General features: G+C 39.1%; 1 protein-coding gene across 1 annotated transcript in view; it reads right to left on the bottom strand.

The window, feature by feature from the left end:
- The window catches only part of DDX60 (DExD/H-box helicase 60), a 95,641-nt gene that overhangs the window by 74,652 nt on the left and 2,530 nt on the right, over nucleotides 1–18,459 (bottom strand). The window contains exons 3-12 of the mRNA XM_090034511.1: nucleotides 16,815–16,992; nucleotides 13,713–14,054; nucleotides 12,527–12,646; nucleotides 10,333–10,506; nucleotides 8,853–9,008; nucleotides 8,316–8,457; nucleotides 7,038–7,183; nucleotides 5,788–5,882; nucleotides 3,360–3,475; nucleotides 1,743–1,915 (exon numbers count right to left, since the gene is read on the bottom strand). Of these exons, the coding sequence (XP_089890637.1) occupies nucleotides 1,743–1,915; nucleotides 3,360–3,475; nucleotides 5,788–5,882; nucleotides 7,038–7,183; nucleotides 8,316–8,457; nucleotides 8,853–9,008; nucleotides 10,333–10,506; nucleotides 12,527–12,646; nucleotides 13,713–14,054; nucleotides 16,815–16,992 (1,642 nt within the window). The remainder of the gene's footprint in view (nucleotides 1–1,742; nucleotides 1,916–3,359; nucleotides 3,476–5,787; nucleotides 5,883–7,037; nucleotides 7,184–8,315; nucleotides 8,458–8,852; nucleotides 9,009–10,332; nucleotides 10,507–12,526; nucleotides 12,647–13,712; nucleotides 14,055–16,814; nucleotides 16,993–18,459) is intronic.

Raw genomic sequence — 18,459 nt, 5'->3', positions numbered from 1 at the left:
GGATGGTTTTGGTGAGCCATGGGGGCTTTTGTGCCCTCCTGCTCCCTTTTGATCCGTGTTGGGATTACCTCCCTTTGGGCTTGGAGGATCATCTCTTTAAGGAGCAACCACTCTTCTTGGACACCTGGCTCCCCTCCCCTCCGAGACCTCAGTGCTTCCCTGACTATTCTCCTTAGCTCAATGAAGTCTGCCCTCCTGAAATCTAGGGCTACTGCCTTGCTGCACACCTTTGCCACCTTGCGCTGGATGGTAAACTCCAGCAGGCGATGATCACTGTCACCCAGGTGGTTGAGCACCTGCAGCTCCCTCACCCGGTTGTCACTCGTGGCCAGCACCAGGTCCAACAAGACGTCTTCCCTGGTGGGGCTGTGCACCTCCTGGGTTAGATGGAGGTCCTGTGTTTGGGCTAGGAACCTATGTAAGCAGTCAGACCTGGCTGACTGCTCTTCCCAGCAGATGTCTGGAAAGTTCGTCACTCATGATGACCACGTCCTTTGACCTAACTACCTCCGTGAGCTGACTTAAGAATTCCTGGTCTAGCTCTTCCCCTTGGCTGGGTGGTCTGTAGTAGACCCCCACCGTTAAGTCCCTTTCCCCTTGACTGCCTTGTATTCTAACCCAGAGCACTTCCGTGTGCCCCTCCTCTGACTCTGTGCTACCTGGTGAGGATGTGTATTCCTCCTTAATGTAGACTGCCACACCCCCGCCTTTCGTCCCTGTCCTGTCCCTCCTGTACAGCCTTTAGACCCTTGATATTCACTGCTCAGTCATGCGTTGGGTCCCACCACATTTCAGTGAGCCCCACTATGTCTGGGTTGGTGTCAACTAGCAGGGGAGTAAATTCCTCCTGCTTGTTTCCCATACTATGAGCGTTTGTGTAGAGGCATTTGAGGCCTCCTGTGGATGTGTGCACTGGCCTCCTAATCACAGCATTGCCCTGGCCCCTGTTGCTTACCTGTGTATATGTTCTGCTCATCAGTCTAGGCTGGGCTGTATTTGTGAGTGGTGGGCTGTACTTCTGAGTGTTCCCTTTTGCTTTCTCAAATCTTAGTCTAATCAGCAATGTATCCAAATCACAGCATAAGACTGAACGTGCAAAAATATTGCCAAGAGCCACAACATGATATTCAAATATATCATACTGACATAAATTTCATCTACAAACACTTCAGCCAAAAATACAAACATGTCACACTCCTGTATTTTTCAGGTCTTTAATCTTCATATAGGACTCTTACCTTTTCTACATGATTTTTGTGACTATGTTTGATGTAGATGGGGTCAATACAGTTTAAAATAGCATATTTACCCAAACTGAAAATCAACAGCAAACAAAGAAAATTAACATCAAAATCCTCATTCAATTTTCCAAGTGTTTTTTTATGAAAGAGTTCTATCAAAAAGCTAACCATCCCTTAAATTTATTTTTGATACTCATTCAAATACTTATTTTAAAAGCCACTTTTGTTGTTACACACTTCTCTTACCTTTTACTCCTTCAATTTCAAACTCATGTAGTTATTTACATTCCTAGACAATGATAAAAGTGGGTTTATAACAGTAACAAGTTAAATGTAGATGCAACTATGGTTTCATACTTTCAATAAGAATCACTTATGAATGAAAATAAGAAAATTCCAGGAAGTACTTTTTTGCCCAAAGCATCAGCAACCAAAATAAAAACCTTAGCATAGACAGCAAGAAAGAACAGATACAGCAGAAAGCAATTCAAACATACTTACATGTGATTTTTTCTTTTTTCTGACAGCTGCAGTAGTGCTTGTTGGCACCAATGGCACATCTGTCTGGGTCACAACTGTCTTGGAAATGTTCCCTTCCAGCGATCTTCCATAAAGTCTATAAAAACACTGTAGTTTCTGTATACCTCTTATTTCCAATGGGTCTTTGGATTTTGCTACAACAAATAAAATTATGCTTTTTTCTACAACCACTGAAAGCGACAAAGTTGGGTTTTGGAGAAGCACTCCAAAAATATACAGGTGACTTACATTGTGGACAGAGGGTGCAGACAGAAGTGATACTTTTCACCTGATCTGGCCCCAGAAAGGGGTCTACAGCCATGACCAAACAGAAGTGAATGGCTAAATACCACTTTAAAAGGGTCCAATCCTGTGAAAATCTAAACCCACATTTTATAAGGGTTCAGATGAATTTGCTCCAAAACAGAGTGTGTTCTGTAACTTGCGACTGTGGAGCTCCCAGCCTGTCACTGTTTTCAGAATGGAAGTGGGGGAAGGGAGTGTAGGGAGTTTGGTCTGGGATTTTTTCAGCCAGCACTGGAGGGTGGGGTGAGTGAATTGGAGGGGCCCCCCACACACACATTGGCACCGATCCTACCCTCCAGCACCAGCTGGGAAACCCTAAGAACAAGTTCCATCTGCTCCCTTTTCCCCTTCCCATTCTGAAAACAGAGTCCAGGCTGGAGGGGAGAGTGGCATTGCTACCAAGATCAGGGTGCAGACTCGCAGCAATAAGCTGGAAACCCTGACTCCCAGACCCAACAGTGAACTTCTGTTGGGATTATTGCAATTCATAGTGCTTCCTGCAAAGCACTACAAGTTGCAAGGGAGAGCTGCTCTTCTGCAACCAGATATGCATTTGTAGCACTATAAATGTAGCAGGACATGTAGTAGTACTGGAAAAACATAGTGCTATGAGGGCTTTACACATGTTCACACATCCCTAGCTAGAGTGCTAAAAAGTCACTAGACAGGCATGCTCTCCATTTGATTTGGCTTCAGTTGATATTCTTGTAGCTGCCCTGTGGACTGGGGCAACAGTGGCTCTCCTCTCCAATTTCCCCAATCTATATGATAGACATGCTCAAAGCATTTAACATATGCCTACAGAATTCAGCTCTGCATGAGATACAAGTGTCATGGCTAGTCTCATTCAAAAACATGACCGGAGAAATAGAATGCTATTTAAATGGCAAAATGTGGCCTTGCATCTTTGCACAGAAAACAGAATATTTGCATAGCATAATATAAAGTTACCCAATCTCCATGTGTACATTCCAAATTGTGTGGAAATTTGTACAAGTGGATTGTGTGCAACTTTGTACCTGTGCAAAACCTGCATAGCTATAAAAGGGGCCTCATTAAAAATTTCTTGAAGCTTTGATTTTGTTATAATTATTCCAAGTAGATTAATGTAATCATGCAAAATATATTTAATATAAATAGACTAATCAATGTAATAACTTCCATTTGACACAAATTTATACAGTGTTTGAATAATTCTCTCAAAATGTTTTTTCCCTTAAGCCATGACAATCTTGACAACTTGACAACACTCAAGTTCTATCAAACTAGACAAATAGTTTTTGTTTTCTTTACCATCATGGTTGCATGGTGTTCTGTCATAATCATCACTGAGGGGTTTGCCTGAATGCCAATGCCGAAGTTCATCAAATTCTTTTTCTTTAATAAGTGAAATAACTGCAGGATCATCACTGAAAAATACATACAGTATATATGTATATATGTGATATTTATTACTATTTTTTGGTTTTCTAGTTCCTCCTATGTAACTAACATTATGCTCACTGTAATAGTCCTATCCCAGTTACTCAAGTAGAGACATTCAGCCTTCACTTTAAGGCTGAAAATTGCAGAGCTCCAGACTTCTGATGATGGAATAAAGAATCCCTGTGCCCTGGTAGGAGACAGAGAGGTGAGGTAACTGGAAGGGGTGGAGCTTTGGACTATGTAAATTTGACTCTTAGGCTTAGGAATCAGTTTGACCTAGACTATAGCAAACAGAGTAGCTCTCTGAGGGAAGACTATAGGATGGTGACTCGAAACTGCAAATTGCAGTTAGTAATATAACCCTGAGGGACTGTTTGGGACAACCAGCCAGTAGTGGTGGGGTTTTACTTGGGTTGTACATGTATTGTGAGTGGGGGTTAGTCATTGCATTGATGCTTTTCTTTATATTCAGCTGCAATGCATGAGATGACTTTAATGAGGAGTAGGGAAGCCACTGTGGGTGCCTGGAGAAGGCACTGAATGTTTGGTTCAGTTGACTTATGACAGGAAACTACAAGCCCAAGAGAGAGGCCTGAGTGTGAAGGTGATGACTGAGAGCCCTGGCTAAGGGCTGCTTACTGGGGGAGAGTAAGAGAGTCCTGTCTATGGAGAAAGTGTGTCAATCCAAGGTAGAGATGTTCTGTTTAAAGGTGGTATCAGTTAAAGATTGAGTCAGACAAAGGTGGCCCAGTGATGAGCAGGGTTGAGTAAGGCACTTTAGATGTTCCTCTGTGAGAGAGAGGGCTGCTTCTCAAATTTATATGACCAAAATCGAGGCATACCAGGCAAAGACAGGGTAGTGTTGGGTTAAACATGAGAGGGTGCTATAGTTGCCTATAGAGGTAGAGTTTGTTGTACCACCTAATTATAAAATAGACCCTTACTGAAATAGTGAATGCTGACTAGAAGAGTAGTAAGAATACTGCAGAGAGCATTTTCATAGAATCATAGAGAAGCAGGGCTGGAAGGAACCTCCATGGATCATCTAGTCCAACCCCCTACCTGAGGAAGGATCATCCTATACAAATCCCTTGCCTAACGTCTGAGAAAACTACATAGTCAACCCTGACACAACACAAGACTTAGCACTCTAACATACCACAGGTAAAGCATGGGGACCATGGTGGCCAATGTAATGACTGTGAATATACAGTCAAAATATTCCCAACTGTATATTTTTCTTAACTTTTCTGCAGCATGTACCTCATTTTCCATTACTTCATTCTGCTCTAAGAGTTGGATATCCCCGTTGTTTCAATAAGAATTACTAATGAATTACATAAAACCCCATCCCTTAATTCCTTTCAATTCAGTGAAGAGTTGCTTACTGTTTTGTATATACATAAATTATAGAAACACTCTGTAATAGATGTACATCCATATTATCTGAGTGCTTGAAGTCATGTTATTTGGCACCTGTTGTATTCCTGTACAATGGGCATATCCAGTGAAAACAACAAGATTCCATTGGATAATTTAATGGGAGAAAAAGGCTAGATTTTGGGGTTCATGACAGGAGTAGTGCACTCTGAATGGCATTGAACACACCTGTATGGGAATTCAGGTGGCTGAGTCCAGCCAAGGAAAAAGCAAGACAGAATCTACTGTCACAGGGGTCTTCCATTTAGACAATTTCTTTGAAGATAAAACAGCTACTTCATACACTGAGTTGAGGTAGCTTCCCTGCATGGAGTAACTTTGCAATCCATCTTTGCTTTGGGTGGAGATTTGTGTGGAGATGTACTCCATAGAAAACCATTTGTATGGTTAAAGTATTCCATCCAAAAACATGTAGACTACCTCTAATTTTATTCAATGTATTTTTAAATAATGTATACAGCATAAATGTGCATTTCCACTGAAGTCAATTAGAGTTTTACAATTTACTTTCAATGGATAAGGACTGGTCCCTCCAAAAACAAACTGTATAGGCTCAGCAACTACAAAATGAATACACCATGGAGTCGGAATGAAGCTGTTTACCCTTGACCTGCATATCCTGTTAATAGTTATACCAAAGTTAGTTGATGTAAAATGTTCCACAACCAGAACGATAGCTAGAGATGGTTAGCCATATTAGTCAGAAGTCAGGCAGAAGGTGCTTTGTCAGATGATGTAGCAATGATGTACTTTGTCAGCTCTGATATGCTCACTTGACATAAATATAAATGATGAAACCAGGTGCAAGGTGCTGAAGAAAAATCCCCTTAATTCCAGACAGATTTAAATAATGTACCTGTTTAAAAAAGGCAAGTCTTCCAAGACAGCTCCAGCATAATCTTTGACAACATCAGATTTCAGTGGGATAAGCCCTATGTTGGGAATTTCTTCCTTAGAGTCTTTGGAGAAAATGTAAAGAAAAGTCAATGAAAAGTTGTACACATATTCTGTGAATTTCTTTCAAATGTTTGTTATGAGTATTATATCTCAATTTGTAACAAGTAATATAGAATTTGTCCAATTAAGAGTGTTTAATATGATGGCAGCATGACACTAATTTTATGAGCCTGAATATGAAAGGCCATACATGTATTCCCTAACTGGGGTAAACAAGAGTCTTTTTTCCTATTGTGTCTCCCCATGACACTAGATGCAAGTGACTATTCTTTGCTAGCAACTTAGAAGAAGAAAGGTGTGACAAAAGCCCTGACAGAGGAGCTCTGCAATAAAAGAATAGAGGCAAACATTTCCCCATAATGCTAACCATAAGGTCAGTGAAATCAAATGACTTCAATGGGATTTTGTTTTGGCTTTTATTCCACTTCCTGAAAACATTTATATTTATATTTCAAAATGTTAGGTAAAAATCTATGCAATTCTTGCTATCAATAAGGTAGTTCAAATAAAATGTCTTTAAGCCAACCATGTATCCCCAGTTGTGGGTGTCATGGTCCCTGTGTAAATCACAAAGCCAAAGAGTTATGTTTAAATTACCATCACTCATGATGGTTACCCTATGGCCATAACACAGCATGAAATCTTCACAGCACTATATACCATAGCTCCCCTTGGCATATTCCCCTGGTCCACCTCCACCCTCTTACAGCCCTATGCTAAGGCTTGTGACAGGATCTTCAAGTGACATGTTTATTGTTGTCTATCACAGTGCCTACACAAAGGTAAGGATGTTGCTCCATCCCTTTTACTGAGCATAAATAGCCAGTTCTGGGCTAAAAATCAAACACATAAGATAAAATCCTAGTCTCACTGAGGTCAGTGGCAAAACTTGAACTGACTTAAATAAGGCCAGGATATGCTTGCGTACTGATCACATACTGTTTAGCATCAGATGGGAGTTTCATCACCAATACCAGTGAGAGCAAAAAAGATCCACAAATTGGGGCTTCAATTTGAAGGAGCAGAATATAGCAGAACCAATTAGCTTATAATTGCACAGCACTCGAATATACAGAGTATTTTATAAACACCAGTTATTGCAAGTTTGCTTTTAGTGCTTGTGTTTTTAGAGTTACTAGTACCTTTCACTTCGTGTTTCTCTTCAAGGAATGGCTGTGAAGTGTGTCGCACTGGGAAAGCATCTCCAAAATTACACTTGGCAGCTAGTGTGGTCACAGTGTCCCAGAGATATTGGTATTCAGTCTTCAGGTCCTTACCCAATTCCAAATCTAAGCCTGTGCATAAAAAAAACAAAAACTAAGATTTTACAATGAAACAAAATTATCTGAGACAGAAATTGCATCACCATAGACAGCAACTAGAATCCCGAGGCTTAATCTTGACATGTCTTTATATTACAAGAACAAGAGGTACACTACAATTTTTTATCGCTTTGGATATATATGTAAGATAGCTAAATGTAGCATGGAAAACATATTGGTCAGTACACAGAAAACAGATGCAGGGCCTAGTCTTACAGCTGAAGACCAGGACCAGAAAGCATGAGCACAACTTCTTTTTACTCCCGAAGAACAATGGATGGTATCATAACAAGCCAATAATTTTCAATTTTCCCAGTACTTTTGATTCACATTTGCTTGCTTAAGTTGCATGCAAGAAGATTGAAGTTTTTGACTGGATACAGAAAGGGAGTGATTCTACTAATGAAATAGCTTTCACGGGCCCAAATTGACCGGTAAAAGAGGGCGTGGAACTCTATGAGGAATGCTTGCTACAAATACGTATTCTTAGCCTGAAGAATGACTATTGCCATTTAACTCTAAGACTTATGATCACTGATGTTAGGCTTAAATCCTCAACTCCCAGATCCCTGTTATTACATAACAATCACAGCTTCAATATTTTAAGATGTTTCCAGTCCTCTGATTTATTCTTACCAAAATTGCCATGGAATATTTCATACTAGTATAGAACAAACAGAAGTCACATTTTAAAGAGACAAATAAACAATACAACCTGCTAAGATTTAACCTACAGTTCTGATGGCCATTACATCAAAACCTGACTACTATTCCACTTGCTTTGTACTATTCTGACAAAACAAGACATGTGCAGAGCCACCCCCACCCCTCAACTTAAAACAATCACCAGTTAGAAGAGAGACTTCATTGCCTATATCACTATCTTCCCCTCTGCACATCCATAGGGGTATGTCAGCATATGGCAAGAGGAACTGGGTCTGGGCAGTCTTGAGTGGCTGGACTCACAGCTGTTTTTCCATATATTAGCTCTACTATTGTATCTAATACTATAGCAAAACTACTGCCATAGTACTTTTTTTTGACAACAGCCTAATAATAATAATCAGACATTTAAAAAAGCAAATGATTCAAAAAAGATAAATACCTGTACAGTATTCTGTTTCATAGTAATATGCAAGATTCTTCAATAGTGATGTATCCCTTAAATCAGGCAGATAAGTTAAATTTAATTTCCAGTCACTTTTCTCAGTTAGTTGCTTCAGAACAAAATATGCACATTGCTGTTGCTATTAAAAACAAAATAGTGAATTCTTACATAAAACATTTCATCTGCAGAGCTTAAAGCATTTTATAAAAGAAGTTATGGCTAGACACTTTTCACAGTTAGTTAAGTTATATACCATGAGGTGAACTAATTCTCAAAGGTCACATAGCAAGTCAGAGGCAGAATTTAAAATATAACCCTGGTTTTACACACCTGCCCCCAGCCCCCTATGCCCCAGACCACTCTACTTCAATAAACTACTCAAACAGTATGTGACTTTAAAAGATGTAAAGAATTTCCAACATATTACTGTAACACATATCATAAACAGGTGTAGTTTGATGAAGAAAAGGAAGAATGAGGCACAGTCATCAACGGTACCTAATGCTAAAAAAGGCAAGCAAAAACTACACCTACCATATTTATAAATGGTAAAACCTGTTGAGTCCAATGGGAATGGGCAGTCCTAATATGAGCTCGTTGTGAAAGAGACAAATGAAAAAGAAAGGCCACACTAAGGCACTGCATCCTGCACAGGTCAGCTGCATCTTCCAGTGTTAATGCTCCAGTCTTCTCCTATTGGGACATGACCAACATGAGGTGTTGTATACTTCAGAAAAAATAACTATTATTGTTACTTTTTCGACAATATAATTCATGACTTTTACTTTGTTAATGAAACCAATAACTTTCATTGTTATACAATGTGTACATGTAGTTCATAACACACATTACTGTTGTGTTAAATAGCCAAAGATTAATTACCACTTCCAGCATAAATCTCTTTCCCAAAAGGAAGCACATGGCCACTAAAATCAAGATTCAATTTAAGAAACCAATTGTCAAATTATCTGGATAATAATTAAATCATTTTAAGATGGCCTTTCTGCTGTCTACATTGGACAGTCAGGACAACCCCCGTGAGACAAAATGAAAGGACACTTATCTAACATCAGTCCAGTAATACACAAAAACTTGTGGCAAAACACTTCAGCCTCCCTGAACATTACATCACTAACCTCAGAATAGGTGCTCTTAAACAAGGGAATTATAAAAATCAATTTGAATGTAAAACTCAGCACTGCCCTCTGTCCTTCTTTCCTCCCTTTCCCACCCTCCTTCCCCACCTTTTGTATTTAAATCACTCCTCCTATTCGATAACCAGCTACTCTTCATATGACCTTTTACAGAATATGATAGTGAGCTATTGCTCACAAAAGCTTATGCATCTCTGATTCAGTTAGTCTATAAGGTGCACTTCCATCCTGCTATCTAGCTAGTGTTTAGTTAGAGGGCTGCAGGCTTTCTACATTTATATGGTAAACATTCTGAGTATAAATTTGTGTTGTATAAGCAATACCAATTAATTTAGAGATACTGAAAAAGTAATTGCAATCATACAAGATTGCATCTCTACATGTATGTAATTACCTTGCTTCCATATTGAACTAAATACAAAAAGGATATGAAGAAGTGTCTGTATTTAAAATGAAGGGATCTAGACCTTACCCCCATCTTGAAAACAGCTAATATGAAAAAATATATATTCCATCTACAATGGTTATTGTTCAACTGTGTATTAGGAACAGGAGAAGATAATAATGACCACATGGCCTCCTCCTCATAAAAGTTCTCATGGATGCACCCATGGCATTCGCTTATAAACCCCACGTATTTCATAGGGATTCTGGGAGCTGCATTAGGGGGCCTAGTGCAATCCACTTGCAGACCTTGTTTCTTTGCATATGCTATGGCTTACAGAAGCTCCCTAGACCGGTGGATGGTCTGGAACAATGGATGACCGGGTCCTTCTCCAGCAAGAAAACTAGATTGGAGGCACAATCATCTCCAACAGGACAGGACCAAAACATGATAAAAAGTTATAAAGAAATTTTACCTCCTGAGGGAAGTGTTCTGTTTTTCCTTTCTTTTCTTTTGCAGAAGCATTTGCATTTTCTAACATGCGGCTGTACATTTTTAGTCCCACTGCACATGTAAGAACACAGAGAACTTGTCTAATGTTAGATCCTTCTGGCCATATACGCTTCAACAGCAGGACAGTCTGGCGTACCTACGGTGATAATGTGATATAATATATCCATTTATTGCTCGAGTGAAAACAGAAAGATTATAAAGAAAATTTCTTTGATATAATTTAGTTAGTAAAGAAAAACAGCAACTAAAAATGCACAGAAGCGAAAATCCTACAAATGTTTAAAAACAGAATAAGAATGTTAAAAAATAGACCACTTTTTGCTTTGGACACCTAGGCTTTCGCACTTAGGCATAATCTATGATTCTCCTCCACAGGTAGTGTGTACGTGTAAGCATCCACAAAACTACTGAGCATGCTCAGTAGATTCTGCAGTAGCCAGGTACCTACACTGGCATATGTTAGGGGAAGAAGGAGGGTCCCATGTTGCAGCTCCCATAGCTGAGTGATTAGAATACTCCCAGGAAACAGAAGAGCAGGCCTCTCCACCCCTCACCTAAAGGGGTCTGAACCTGCATCTTTCTGACTTTGGATCATAGGATACTAGGAAAGTAGGGCTGGAAATGACCTCATGAGATGATCTAATCTAGTCCCCTGCTAAAGAGAGGATCATCCCAGCCAAGCGCTCATCTAATCTGTTCTGTAAAATATCCAGGGATGGAGATGCCACAACTTCTCTAGGTAGCTTTTTTTAATGCTTGTCCACTCCCACAGTCAGAAAGTTCTTCCTATATCTCCAATTTAAATTTCCTCTGATGCAGCTTGAAGCTACTGCTCCTAGCTCTGTCTATCTCCATCCTCTTCATAACCACCCTTCAGGTATTTGAAGACTGTTATAAAATTCCCCCTCAGTCTTCTCTTGATATAACAGTTCTCAAACCACACGGCTATAGGTTAGGTGTTCATCTGACTCTTCTCCAGTGTTTCTTTTGAAGATGGACCTTTAAATAATGAGGAGCAGAATTAACATAGTTCGGTTACAGGGCAGTGGCCTGAAGGAATGAGTTGTATGAAATTTTGAAAAACAAAAAAAAGGATGAAATATAATTTGCATACTTTCCCTTCATTCTTATTTGGCATTCACTACAGTCAGTGTGAGCAGTAGCAAGAGTCTGGATGTAGGTATTCATGTTGCTTAAAGCCTGATGCAAGTAATAATCAATCAATCTTGACTGTAATTTACACTTAATTAATATAATTTTTTAGAAAGTGTTCACAGATGTAAGTGCTTCCAGAAACTGTTTTCATGCCAGCATCAACACTCTTTAAACTTGAATGGCCCTTGCTTTGTAAGTCTTTCAATATATCGCTTTTGAAAATCTACCAGTCCCATTTAATACATTTCAATGTCAAATTCAAATGGGTTTTGGAAAAGACAATAATCTTATGGAATACTTATGGAAAGCCTTAAACGTTTCCTGGAATTCAAAGCCTCAATAAACCTGCCCTGTGAAATTGATTCCATCTTCACTCAATATAATTTTGCAACTAGGAAGATGTGACAAGTTTTTTTCAGTGATGTTTCATCAAACCATTCAGTTTTATCTTAAATGCTTTCAAATCAGTGAACATTTCAAGCAATAGTTTTCACTTCCCCTGGAGTCTCACATTCAGATCATTCAGCAATTCTGTTATGTCCACTAAAAATGCTAAGTTCCAAATCCACGCAGAATCAGATATTTCAGGTTTCTGCTTCCCTTTCCCTGTTATAAATATATCTCATTTCACATCTGGAAGAAATGTTTGAAAACCTCACCCTGACTGAGATTTCTCACTTCTGCAGGATACAAGCTATCTCTGTCTTGTGTTTCAACATCAGCAAGGAACTGTTGGATTGGCAAGGATTTAAGCCATGGCCCAGGATGAAATTCACACTTGAAACAAAATTGCCTTTGAGTGATTCCTAACATAATACCTTGCTGCACAATGACTGCTGGAGTATGATGTAGTGAAGCTGCATAGCAGGATCAGTATTCAATTTTTACATTTCATTGTTGATTTATCCTACTACCCCAGCCTTGCACATTTTCATTATCTAAATTCTACTGCCACAGCGAACACACTTTAACAGGAGAAATAATAGAAAAATAATTTTTACCTCTTCTTGCAGATTTTTCAAGCTCAGCTTTAAATGTTTATAAAACCACGATGTTGTACCCTGGGAGTTTTGCGAGTATTTGACCAGGGTCTTCAAAGCACTTTGAAAATCTTTCTGAAGCTAAACAAGAAGTAGGTAAGTCATAAAGTTATATGTTGAAATACAAAGATGACATTTTCAAAATTATATCCAGTTTATTAGTTTTTAACACTGGTGAAAATGAGTGAAGACAGACATTCATGCTTAGTCAGCAGATTACACCACTTCTGAAGAAAATTCCTTTGTTACAACAGAGGAACACCACAATCTTGGTCCTAAATTCTAGTGTTATCAGTTACTGCCTTTAACCAAAATATGGACCTGATCTAAGGCTACCAAAGTAAATGGAGAGGTACTGAAGTCACTGAGCTTTGAATCTCCTCTGCTTTGGAACACAGAAAGTTAGTCAGAGGTCCCTGAGGCTGCTTTATAAACTACATTTCAACAGGTGCTTTAAAAGTCCAGACCATGAGGAACCTATGAATAACAAGTAATATGAGCTATAGTGCATGACCTATGTTTCTTCCAAGACACATTCTTTGAATACAGGCATTAGGGAAGAAGAAATTGTTCCTGTTAAAGTTGAGGTTTAGGATTCAGAAAGTCTGAGATCTATTTCTGGTCCTACCACTAATTTATTGGGTTAGCTTGGGAAAGTTCTGTGCTTTGGAAATTACATAACCTGAGTACTTAACTCTACTATAACTTACAAGGGAATTAGCCCCACTGACTTTGGTGGAGCTCTCTAGAAAATACTGTACTTCCTAGCAGATATATGGGCAGCAGGACTGGACCATGCATTAATATGGACCAAATCCACAGCCCAACCTGATTAGTTGGACTAGATTACTTTTGGCTACAGCAACACTTTGGTCTCTTGTCTCTAGTCCCCCTCCCCATTCTCCCATGGCAATGAACAATGGATGATCCACATAGTACTAAGTCCTATGGAGCATCCGAAGCATGTTCTTAGAGAAGGAGGATTAGGAATTTTCCTTTTTTCAGCTCTTTAAAATCCTCCTATGAAAGGTGAGCCAAATATTATACTTGCTTTACACTGAAATTATTCCAATTAAATTAATAATACCATATAGAAATGCTACATTTTTCGACTATAAACCCAAACTGGAGGTGTAGTGTAATTTACCTGCTGAAAAAATGTCCTGTGCTTATACATGCTCTGGACATGATATCCATGAACTCTAAGAGTATCAGACTCCTGTCCTGAAGTGAGCACAACATTTATTTTCTTTGACAAGGTGTGACTGATAAGTATTTGTAAATAGTCTGTTTGGAGAGAGGTCAGTCCTGTGTCAGATATTATCATGAAGTACGGATAACTTTCCTTGAGAAAAATCTGCCATTCTGGTGACAAACAATTGAAGAACTCTGTATGACTGTCAATGTCAGTGTTCTGCTTCAGGTGTTGTATTAGTGTAGTACGTAGGAAAAGGATATGAGGATAATTTTGATACAGTTGTTCTGCATCCTGTAAAAAATTGAACACAATATAGAGATTATTATTTAATATTTATGCTCCCCACACACAAGATATGCCTCTGACAGCTTAAAATTTAAGACTGCTAAAATATTATACTTTTGCATATTACTGATGTGTGCTTGTACATTGTTAGTAATGTTGTACAAAACGATATGGTTGTTCTTTTTGTAGGAAAATTTCATAGGACAAATTGCACTATTGTATTAATCAAATACAAAGTGAGGTCTTTCTCTGCAATCAGCATGAGGAACAAAGCCTCTCATCTTAAATTTTCATACAAAGAAATAGCATTAAATACAGTGCCTATATTTGAACTGCTGCTCAAAGCAGTATGTGCTCAGTAATGGGAACCAACTGTGAAGATACTTAAATGCAGCCATCATTGAGTATGACTGTAAGGTACATGGTTTGTATTGGGAAAATATTCTGATAGGAACCTACCAGATGGACAGGTTAGTATAACCCATCTGAATAAGATATATGGTAGTGCCCATTGAATTCAGTCCTGTTAAGAACCGACTCATTTTCAGTTCATGGTGAGCCACTATATCACATATATTTCAACTTTCTCTTTACTCTTATAGCTGGGCTGTGCCTTTCTTTCTCATTTCCAGTGATTCCTGTTTGTTCACTTGCCCTAAATGTCTGGCAAACATCAGCAAACAGGGTCCCAAACAGTTCAACCAGAATCTTTCTGTTGGCCTCTCTTTTTCAGCCTGTCACATACAATTAGTGTGGCCCCACACTCCATGAGGTCAAGCCAGACCAGGTTGTCCTATGCCTCATATGCAAATACATTTTTGGAGGATCACAAGACTTATGAAAAGAACGCCTGGCTCCAGTCATGAGTGAAAGGCTAATTAGTACATGGGTTCCTTGTAGGAGGTCTCTGGAATACACACATATACTGAACAGTGCTGAGCTGTGAAATCACCATGGCATGAATGCTGTTGACTCTGGTGGGGCCCACCCCAGTGAACTATATGGTAAACCATGGGCCTTTTGGCTTTGGACTAATATAATACATAGCTCCTAGCCTTTTGGCCCAGATCAACCTGCACTGGTCTGTTGCCCAGGCCAAGGTAGATTTGAATAGTATTGTGTAGTAGAGGGTGTACTCCTATATAATGTATTGTAGACAGGGCACCCTACATGTCTTGGAATTAGCTCCCCAGTGGCCAGCTTCTAGTAGGTGGCTCTCAGCTTCATGCCTGCTTTACAGAAATTGGGGACTCCTCCCTAGCTATTTCCTGTGGCCATTGGCTAAGAGCAAGTTAGACTTGGGGATATCCAAACCCCAAGTCCTCCATGCGTGGGTCTTCATGTAGGATGCTTGCCAGTGGATTTGGGAGTATTTTCAGCCTTGGGCTGAAAAGTCGGGGGTGGAAGATACTTGCTGGTTGTAGTGCCACATATGGTGTTTGATCAGTTGAGTTTTGCTCGATCAAGAGGATTCAGAACTGATTTGGCTAATCAGACCTGGAATAAAAAAATTCCAAGAACCCCCGCCCCCCAAAATTGTATTATATGTAAGTACATGCCACAGTGTTACTTAAGAGTATGTTTCTGGATCATCTCTGCTAAAAGTTACAGCTGGATGAACTAAGTCCGTGGGTACTATATGCTAATAATTACAGCCTTAATAATTACAGCCAGGTCATTTTTTTTTCAAATTTGTTCTTCACTTCCATATGTTCAGAGAGAGCAGGATCTAACAGTAAGAAAGGAGCAAAGGGGCTACAGAGGGAAGAAGTTCAGGAGGCACAGGGCAAAGGGGCTACCTGACCCCACAGATTTATTTTCCCCGCTGTAGCAGCGGAAAGGGAACAAACGCAAGACAAACTTTTAATAATTAAATTCCATATCTGGAAAATTATATCAAATCTATAATTTTTCTGTATATAGAATATAATTATTGGGGAGTTGTCTTCTGATCAGGGTCATCTTATATTTAAGTAAATGCAGTATTTACCAAAGAAAAATCTTCATATAGCTAAAGATGTGACTGATATATCACATCAAAAAAATAATTATGTTTAAAGTAATTTCAGGTTGCGAAGTCAAGCACCCAGGAGTTAAGAAATGCCAGAATTAAGCTTCCCTGAACAATCTTAATTCATCTCTTTTGTGTACATGCATTTTGGTACAGTTTAATTACATAAATACATTATATTTCTTCACTTGAAAATGAAGTCTTGTAAGGGGAAGTGTCAAGCAATTGTGAGCAGAGGCAAGTTTAATCTACAAATAATATACTCCCAATATGTCAGTTAAAGAAGACAGAATACCCTTTTTCTTCTTCCTTAATCCACTTTGCTAATCTGCAAAAATCCTTCTAGAGGAATGCTGTAGGCCAGGATTCCAAACCCTGTGCACATGTGTCGGGGATAGATGGAGCCAGGGTATACAACATGCGTCTTTGGGACACAGAGCAATTGTATATATCTATATATAATTATTCTAGGAAGTATCACTCTATGGCTTTTACTCTCCCTGAAGAGGAAGGAAATGCAAACCAATAAGAAAGTAAGGCTCATTTTGGCCCGTAGCTGGAAAAGGTTGCCTAACCCTGGTCTAGAAGAGGGTTTGCTGGCTGACTGGAGTTGATGGTGCATAGCTGGGTCCTTAATTAATCCAGATTAAGAGAAAAAAAACCTAGACATGAAATTCCTTCATTACAATCAAACAATTACTCTTGAAACTGTCCAGTGTTTTAAAATATATTTAAATAATGTGTTGTTTTAGTACCTTGAAGAAGACAATTGTATATTTTCCTCCTTTTTGAGTGAAATCAAGCAGAAAGCGTTCAACTAGATAAAAGAAGGGTAGATATTCTTTCTCGTTGTATAACCACATGAGAAGTAAAGAATCCCCATCAATCACAAACAATTCAGACTCAACAAAGTCATTTAGTAAGCTGACATGCCTGCATGAAAAGAAAAACAGTATATATGTAATCAACTAGCATGTACATAATCCTGTACAAATAAAAATTGTTGGGGAGAGGGGAAGGGGAGAAAATTTGACTACTACTAGATTTAACTGATCAAAAAATATTTAAATTATTTAAAATCTACCAAAATTAATTGCTCAGGCTGATTCAGAACTAAACTATCTTCCTTGGATCTAAAATTAGGCATAAGCTGTTTGCATGCTTATGCATTCATTCATTCACTCACTCATCATACTGAACAGTTTTGTCAGTATTCGACATCATGCTATCTAAACCAAATCAACTTTCACAGTCATTGGGCATGTCTCCATGTCCACTTCAATGCATTAGCCTATTTGAATGTGCATTAAAGCATAACAAAAACTGTGCTCTTTAACTAATTCACATTAAAATAAGCTAATGTGCCTTTTTTCTTGTACCTCACCAGGGAGGTACTAGATTTAATTCGCATTACCTGAAGTGCATTAATGAACATTTAGTTGTGCCCAGTATCAATATACCTGCTGTTGCTGTTTCTCAAAAGGTTGCAACCACAATGTCTGTTTTGTGCACCCCCTTCCTTGATTCCTAGTCATTATACACAACAGTTCAGTTCATCATGATTGATTTCACGGTAGACCTCTGGGAGTTCTTTTAACATTTTAGACAAGGAATTTGCAACCTTTGAGCTGTTGTGTGCTAAATTAGACTGAAGCTTGATCTAAGGCTGCCTACTCCCTGTGACATGGCTGCTGCCAATTCACCCTGCTCTCAATTTTCCTCACTGCTGAATGGCTCTGCTGTCCCAGCTCACACCATCCCTTCTCAGGCCAGATATGGCTCAGGAGCCATAGGTTGCCAACCCCTGTATTAGACAAATGGGTTTCTTTGGCTAATGATGAATTTTATAAGAAGAAAAAATAGTGACCATTACCTACACTCTCAACACCACATACAGTTGGGAGAAATAATGGGTTGGGAGAAGCATCCTACTACCAAGAAGTGGCCAGTCATGATGGACTGAGAATCTCTTAGGTACCTGCTTGACATGTCTTATTCACATGCTTGAGGTTAAAAAGATTTGGTGTCAGGCAGATATTTCCCCCAGGTAAAACTGAGAAGGACAACTTTTTTTTTGCCTTCTTTTCTAATATGGCGCAAAGTTTACTTCCTGGATTATGTGGATGTATTTTACCTAACAGACTCCCTGCCACTGCAGGAGGCCATGCTGCTGCTGGTGTCTTTGGTCTCTTCTGTTTGCTGTCTTTGGCACAATGTTGTTTTTTTAAAACTTGAGATTCTTTGTATTAAAGAGTCTAAGTTTTAAAATATACAGGAATGTTTTCTGTCTGTGAGATACTGGGAGGGGAGATCAGGATGAGTGGTTGCTCCTCAAGGGACTGATCCTGGATGCACAGGCAAAGTCTATCCCATCATGGAGGAAAGGCAGCAAAAGGGCAC

Source organism: Crocodylus siamensis, chromosome 2, assembly GCF_052110815.1.
Source record: "Crocodylus siamensis isolate JL-2025a chromosome 2, ASM5211081v1, whole genome shotgun sequence".
Lineage (NCBI taxonomy): Eukaryota > Metazoa > Chordata > Crocodylia > Crocodylidae > Crocodylus > Crocodylus siamensis.
The sequence above is the reverse complement of the archived record's forward strand: the minus strand, read 5'-3'. Positions and strand labels throughout refer to the sequence as shown.